Source organism: Salmo salar, unplaced genomic scaffold (assembly GCF_965601325.2).
Source record: "Salmo salar unplaced genomic scaffold, fSalSal1 ptg000152l, whole genome shotgun sequence".
NCBI lineage: Eukaryota > Metazoa > Chordata > Actinopteri > Salmoniformes > Salmonidae > Salmo > Salmo salar.
The window spans coordinates 2,383,744-2,392,059 of record NW_027675323.1 but is presented as its reverse complement, the minus strand read 5'-3'; the positions used below and the strand labels follow the sequence as shown (position 1 = coordinate 2,392,059).

At 40.2% G+C, this 8,316-nt stretch overlaps 1 protein-coding gene across 1 annotated transcript; it reads left to right on the top strand.

The window, feature by feature from the left end:
• Positions 1–948: 948 nt before the first annotated feature.
• On the top strand, positions 949–7,007 carry LOC106610904 (uncharacterized). Its single transcript, XM_014210570.3, has 5 exons — positions 949–2,102; positions 5,861–5,962; positions 6,127–6,465; positions 6,586–6,728; positions 6,860–7,007. Exons 1-5 carry the CDS (start codon positions 1,961–1,963, stop codon positions 6,965–6,967), a joined length of 834 nt encoding a protein of 277 aa, XP_014066045.3. The 5' UTR covers positions 949–1,960; the 3' UTR covers positions 6,968–7,007.
• Positions 7,008–8,316: the final 1,309 nt, after the last annotated feature.

The following is an 8,316-nucleotide window of genomic DNA, read 5'->3' as shown; positions in this document are numbered from 1 at the left end:
TATAATGTCACAAAAACACAGAAGACAGCTAAATGCAGCACTAACCTTTGATGATCTTCATCAGATGACACACCTAGGACATTATGTTATACAATACATGCATGTTTTGTTCAATCAAGTTCATATTTATATCAAAAACCAGCTTTTAACATTAGCATGTGACGTTCAGAACTAGCATAGTTCCGGTGAATTTACTAAACATTTACTAAATTACTCACGATAAACGTTCACAAAAAGCATAACAATTATTTTAAGAATTATAGATACAGAACTCCTCTATGCACTCGATATGTCCGATTTTAAAATAGCTTTTTGGTGAAAGCACATTTTGCAATATTCTAAGTACATATCCCGGCATCACAGGGCTAGCTATTTAGACACCCAGCAAGTTTAGCACTCACCAGCTGGGTACTCTGCTGACATAATCTAATGTTTTGCTTTCGCTGTAAAGCCTTTTTGAAATCGGACAGTGTGGTTAGATAAAGGAGAGTCTTGTCTTTAAAATGCTGTAAAATAGTCATATGTTTGAAAAATTGAAGTTTTTGTATTTTTGAGAAATTTGTAATTCGCGCCACGCCTATCATTGGATATTGGAGCAGGTGTTCCGCTAGCGGAACGTCTAGATGTAAGAGGTTAAATCGGGTACGTTTTTTATCCGGCCGTGTAAATACTGCCCCCTACCCCCAACAGGTTAACACTGAGCACATGTGACAGACGTGACAGAGTCTGGAGACGCCGTGGAGAACGTTCTGCTGCCTGCAACATCCTCCAGCATGACCGGTTTGGCGGTGGGTCAGTCATGGTGTGGGGTGGCATTTCTTTGGGGGGCCGCACAGCTCTCCATGTGCTCGCCAGAGGTAGCCTGACTGCGTTAGGTACCGAAATGAGATCCTCAGATCCCTTGTGAGACCATATGCTGGTACGGTTGGCCCTGGGTTCCTCCTAATGCAAGACAATGCTAGACCTCATGTGGCTGGAGTGTGTCAGCAGTTCCTGCAAGAGGAAGGCATTGATGCTATGGACTGGCCCGCCCGTTCCCCAGACCTGAATCCAATTGAGCACCTCTGGGACATCATGTCTCACTCCATCCACCAACGCCACGTTGCACCACAGACTGTCCAGGAGTTGGCGGATGCTTTAGTCCAGGTCTGGGAGGAGATCCCTCAGGAGACCATCCGCCACCTCATCAGGAGCATGTCCAGGCGTTGTAGGGAGGTCATACAGGCACGTGGAGGCCACACACACTACTGAGCCTCATTTTGACTTGTTTTAAGGACATTACATCAAAGTTGGATCAGCCTGTAGTGTGTTTTTCCACTTTAATTTTGAGTGTGACTCCAAATCCAGACCTCCATGGGTTGATAAATTGGATTTCAATAAATTATTATTGTGTGATTTTGTTGTCAGCACATTCAACTATGTAAAGAAAAAAGTATTTCATAAGATTATTTCATTCATTAAGATCTAGGATGTGTTATTTTAGTGTTCCCTTTATTTTTTTGAGCAATGTATAATCAAACTAAGGGTGGTGGGAGTCATATCATGTATTATATTATCACACTAAGGCTGGTGGGAGTCATATCATGTATTATATAATCACACTAAGGCTGGTGGGAGTCATATCATGTATTATATTATCACACTAATGCTGGTGGGAGTCATATCATGTAGTATATTATCACACTAAGGCTGGTGGGAGTCATATCATGTATTATATTATCACACTAAGGCTGGTGGGAGTCATATCATGTATTATATTATCACACTAAGGCTGGTGGGAGTCACGTAGTGGCCAGGGTTGTGCTAATTTCACAATTTCCCCTTCACTGTGGTTGACTGATAAAGAGTTTCACTACCTAAAGTCACACAGACGCAGGACTTTGCGGGGAGAAGACACAGCTATAGACGTATATTAGAGTTGAGGTTAGAAGTTACTGTATTTCACCACAAGTGTGTTAAGATGTCAGAGGGAGTCTATGAAAACTCAGATGGATTTGAAGACGATGAGCCTGATGCAATGAAAAACACAGAGATTGATGACCAATTATATTCCAATGTAAGAGCCTTCAAGCCCAGTTCAAGAGATGGAGTTGTTGATTCAGGTAAGATTACACACACACACACACACACACACACACACACACACACACACACACACACACACACACACACACACACACACACACACACTAAACAGGTGAGATTGCCATGTAGCAATATGGCTTTGTTCTGGACGACTGTGTGATCACGCTCTCCGTAGCCGACGTGAGTAAGACCTTTAGACAGGTCAACATTCACAAGGCCGCAGGGCCAGACGGATTACCAGGACGTGTACTCTGAGCATGTGCTGACCAACTTGCAAGTGTCTTCACTTACATTTTCAACCTCTCACTGTCTGTCTGTAATCCCAACATGTTTTAACCTGTTAGGGCTAGGGGGCAGCATTGACACGGCTGGATAAAAAACATACCCGATTTAATCTGGTTACCACTCCTACCCAGTAACTAGAATATGCATATACTTATTACATATGGATAGAAAACACCCTAAATTTTCTAAAACTGTTTGAATGGTGTCTGTGAGTATAACAGAACTCAAATGGCAGGTCAAAACCTGAGAGATTCCTTTACAGGAAGTGGCCTGTCTGACCATTTGTTGAACTTCTTTTCCATCTCTATCATTTACTAAGGATCTCTGCTCTAACGTGACACTTCCCACGTCGTCCATAGGCGCTCAGAGCCCGGGAAAAAACAGAATGTCGTCATTCCAGCCCCAGGCTGAAACACATTATCGCCTTTCTCAAGTGGCCGATCAAGAGACACTAGCTTATGCGCATGACCCCGACCGCCCCCGCCTTTGGGATTTTTTCCTCTGTTTGCCGAAAAGGAGATTCCCTGTCGGAATATTATCGCTTTTCTATGAGAAAAATGTCGTAAAAATTGATTTTAAACAGCGGTTGACATGCTTCGAAGTACGGTAATGGAATACTTAGAATTTTGTTGTCACGAATTGCGCCATGCGCGTGACACTTCTTTACTATTTCGGATAGTGTCTGGAACGCACGAACAAAACGCCGCTATTCGGATATAACGATGGATTATTTTGGACCAAACCAACATTTGTTATTTAAGTAGCAGTCCTGGGTGTGTATTCTGACGAAGACAACAAAGGTAATAACATTTTTCTTATAGTAAATCTGACTTTGATGAGTGCTAAACTTGCTGGGTGTCTAAATAGCTAGCCCTGTGATGCCGGGCTATCTACTGAAAATTTTGCAAAATGTGCTTTCACCGAAAAGCTATTTTAAAATCGGACATATTGAGTGCATAGAGGAGTTCTGTATCTATAATTCTTAAAATAATTGTTATGCTTTTTGTGAACGTTTATCGTGAGTAATTTAGTACATTCACCGGCAGTGTTCGGTGGGAATGCTAGTCACATGCTAGTCACATGCTAATGTAAAAAGCTGGTTTTTGATATAAATATGAACATGATTGAACAAAACATGCATGTATTGTATAACATAATGTCCTAGGGTTGTCATCTGATGAAGATCATCAAAGGTTAGTGCTACATTTAGCTGTGGTTTGGGTTTATGTGACATTATATGCTAGCTTGAAAAATGGGTGTCTGATTATTTCTGGCTTGGTACTCTGCTGACATAATCTAATGTTTTGCTTTCGTTGTAAAGCCTTTTTGAAATCGGACAGTGTGGTTAGATTAACGAGAGTCTTGTCTTTAAATGGCTGTAAAATAGTCATATGTTTGAGAAATTGAAGTAATAGGATTTTTAAGGTTTTGAAAATCGCGCCACAGGATAGTAGTGGCTGTTACGTAGGTGGGACGAATTCGTCCCGCCTAGCCTAGAGAGGTTAAACATTGTCAAAGACTCCAGCCACCCTAGTCATAGACTGTTCTCTCTGTTATCGCATGGCAAGCAGTAACAGAGTGCCTAAGTCTAGGTCCAAGAGGCTTATAAACAGTTTCTACCCCCAAGCCATAAGACTCCTGAACATCTAATCAAATGGCTACCCAGACTATTTGCATTGTCCCCCCCCTCTTTTACCCTGCTGCTACTCTGTTTATTATCTATGCATAGTAACTTTAATAACTCTACCTACATGTACATATTACCTCAATTACCTCGACACCAGTGCTCCCGCACACTGACTCTGTACCGGTACTCCCTGTATAAAGCCCTGCTATTGGTATTTTACTGCTGCTCTTTAATTATTTGTTACTTTTATTTATTTTCATTTTTTTGTATTTTTCTTAATGGGCTACGGGGGCAGTATTGAGAATTTTGAAAAAAATATGTGCCCATTTTTAACTGCCACCTACACCAACTCAGAAGCTAGGATATGCATATTATTACCAGATTTGGATAGAAAACACTCTGAATTTTCTAAAACTGTTTGAATGGTGTCTGTAAGTATAACAAAACTCATATGGCAGGCAAAAACCTGAGAAAACCTGAGATAAAAAAAGAATTTTGTGGCTGTACTATTTTTTTTAATCATTGTTTAATAGATACCACAGTGAGAAAGGATTCATTTCGCAACTCCTACGGCTTCCACTAGATGTCAGCGATCTTTATAAAGTTGTTTGAAGCGTCTATGATCAACAGAGACCGGATGACAAGGAAGGGAAGTTGACCTCCCTGGGATGTCGTCACTTCCATTATTGCCTGCACCTGCTCAATCATGTAACTCGAGACAATTTTCAAAGATGTTTTTCTAGACACAGGAGCGGTCGTGTTGAAACATTACTGATGTTTCACGTTAAAAATGGCTCTAAAGATTGATGCTAAACAACGTTTGACATGTTTGAACGAAAGTAAATAGATTATTTTTTTTAACTTTTTTAACTTTTCGCCGTGACTTCCCACCCCCCGCCCGCACTACTTTTGAGTAGCCACCGAAGCGCTAACAACATGGAACAACTTGGAGTTATTTGGACATCAATTATGAACTTTGTCAAAAGAAACCACATTTGTAGTGGACCTGGGATTCCTGGAAGTGCCAATGGATGAAGATAATCAAAGGTAAGGGATTATTGACGATAGTATTATTGATATTAGCTGGTTACAAGATGATGCTAACCTATATAGCCTAGCCTATTGTTCTTAGCACAGCACCCGGTTTATTGCAACTTGTGATTTCCCAGTAAAGTTATTTTGAAATCTGGCAATACAGTAGCATTTACGAAATGATAAACTATTATTATTTGAATCACAATATTATAATTTACCAATGTTTTCGAATAGTAATTTTGTAAATTGTAACGTTGTTCACCGGAAGCACTTCAGAGAAGAAAAAAATCTGAATTTCACGCTACTGTAAAATGCTGTTTTTGGATATAAATATGAACTTGATGGAACAAAAAATGCATGTATTGTATAACATAATGTCCTAGGAGTGTCATCTGATGGAGATTGCCAAAGGTTAGTGCATAATTTTAGCTGGTTTCTGCTTTTGGTGACCTTGAATTGAAAATGGATGTTTGTACTTTTGTGGCTATGTACTGTCCTAACATAATCTAACTTTATGCTTTTGCCGTAAAGCCTCTTTGAAAATCGAACAATGTGGTTGGAATAAGGAGATGTTTATCTTTTAAATGGTGTAAAATAGTTGCTTGTTTGAGAAATTGAAATTATTAGATTTTTGATGTTTTGAATTTCCAGCCTTGTTAGCAATCCCGTCTCGGGGTTCATTGCTAACCTGTAGCCCCAACAGGTTAAAACACCTGTTGGATACGGCGCATGTGACAAATACAATTTTATTTTATTTATTTGTCCCAATCGTGGATGATACAGTAAAACACATTACCAAATACCATACTTTAATAATTTGTGATTCAGTACATTTCCAGTGGTGGAAGAGACCCTCTGGAGTAGCTGCAGTGTGTCTGGGGCTGCTGTGTGTTCTCCTACTGACTGGGATCATAGGCCTGTCTGTCTACTGTAAGTTTAGTATTTTGTCACTGAGACTTAAGTAGAATACTTAATCATCCTTAATCATCCTTAATCATCCTTAATCAACCTTAATCATACTTAATCATCCTTAATCATCCTTAATCATCAATGGTGTGGTAGTTACATGTTTGATTAACTTTTCCCTTTTACAGATGGAGTAATTGGTCATCACGACTCAACAGAGAGAGACCAGCTACAGGCCAGTTACAGCCTTCTGACTAAAGAGAGAGACCAGCTACAGACCAGTTACAGCCTTCTGACTAAAGAGAGAGACCAGCTACAGATCAGTTACAGCCTTCTGTCTAAAGAGAGAGACCAGCTACAGACCAGTTACAGCCTTCTGACTAAAGAGAGAGACCAGCTACAGACCAGCAGTAACACCCTGACTAAAGAGAGAGACCAGCTACAGACCAGTTACAGCCTTCTGACTAAAGAGAGAGGCCAGCAACAAAAAGAGAAAAATGATCTCATGAGAAAGTTCTCTAATCTGAGTGAGTTTACCAAATAAATGATCATAACATCATATATCTAATATGCAGTCAACTTGTGTTTGTATTCTAAAATAATAGGTGCAGAATAATAAGATGGAAATTCATGTTTTTGTCTTGTAGAACAAACCTGCCCTAAAGACTGGAAGAAGTTTGAATCCAGTTGGTACTTCCTGTCTACTGAGACTAAAACCTGGGGGGAGAGCAAAGATGACTGTCTGGAGAGAGGAGCAGACCTGGTGATCATCAACAGTGATAAGGAACAGGTGAGAGAGAAAGAGAGAGAGATATGGCGGGGGGGTTATGATCAAACATCCCTTGGTCAGTAATGTATCTTCCAGTATTTAACACATGTAGTCTATAGTAGTTGACAATATCAGCTCTTTCTCACCAACAGGAGTTTCTCTTCCACCTCAACAAGGGTTTCTGGATTGGTCTGACTGACACTGTTACTGAGGGGACCTGGAAATGGGTGGACGGCAACCCACTGACCACCCCAAAGTAAGAGACTACTGCTCTAACAACTCTGACCACCGTGTAAGGGGTAGGACTGATTCTGTGTGTTGTTCATACTCTAGGTTCTGAGAGAGTATCCAGTCTAACTGTATTGTTCATACTCTAGGTTCTGAGAGAGTATCCAGTCTAACTGTATTGTTCATACTCTAGGTTCTGAGAGAGTGGTCAGTCTAACTGTGTTGTTCATACTCTAGGTTCTGAGAGAGTATCCAGTCTAGCTCTGTATTGTTCATACTCTAGGTTCTGAGAGAGTATCCAGTCTAACTGTATTGTTCATACTCTAGGTTCTGAGAGAGTATCCAGTCTAACTGTATTGTTCATACTCTAGGTTCTGAGAGAGTATCCAGTCTAACTGTATTGTTCATACTCTAGGTTCTGAGAGAGTATCCAGTCTAACTGTATTGTTCATACTCTAGGTTCTGAGAGAGTATCCAGTCTAACTGTATTGTTCATACTCTAGGTTCTGAGAGAGTATCCAGTCTAACTGTATTGTTCATACTCTAGGTTCTGAGAGAGTATCCAGTCTAACTGTATTGTTCATACTCTAGGTTCTGAGAGAGTATCCAGTCTAACTGTATTGTTCATACTCTAGGTTCTGAGAGAGTATCCAGTCTAACTGTATTGTTCATACTCTAGGTCCTGAGAGAGTATCCAGTCTAACTGTATTGTTCATACTCTAGGTTCTGAGAGAGTATCCAGTCTAACTGTATTGTTCATACTCTAGGTTCTGAGAGAGTATCCAGTCTAACTGTATTGTTCATACTCTAGGTTCTGAGAGAGTGGTCAGTCTAACTGTGTTGTTCATACTCTAGGTTCTGAGAGAGTATCCAGTCTAGCTCTGTATTGTTCATACTCTAGGTTCTGAGAGAGTATCCAGTCTAACTGTATTGTTCATACTCTAGGTTCTGAGAGAGTATCCAGTCTAACTGTATTGTTCATACTCTAGGTTCTGAGAGAGTATCCAGTCTAACTGTATTGTTCATACTCTAGGTTCTGAGAGAGTATCCAGTCTAACTGTATTGTTCATACTCTAGGTTCTGAGAGAGTATCCAGTCTAACTGTATTGTTCATACTCTAGGTTCTGAGAGAGTATCCAGTCTAACTGTATTGTTCATACTCTAGGTTCTGAGAGAGTATCCAGTCTAACTGTATTGTTCATACTCTTGGTTCTGAGAGAGTATCCAGTCTAACTGTATTGTTCATACTCTAGGTTCTGAGAGAGTATCCAGTCTAACTGTATTGTTCATACTCTAGGTCCTGAGAGAGTATCCAGTCTAACTGTATTGTTCATACTCTAGGTTCTGAGAGAGTATCCAGTCTAACTGTATTGTTCATACT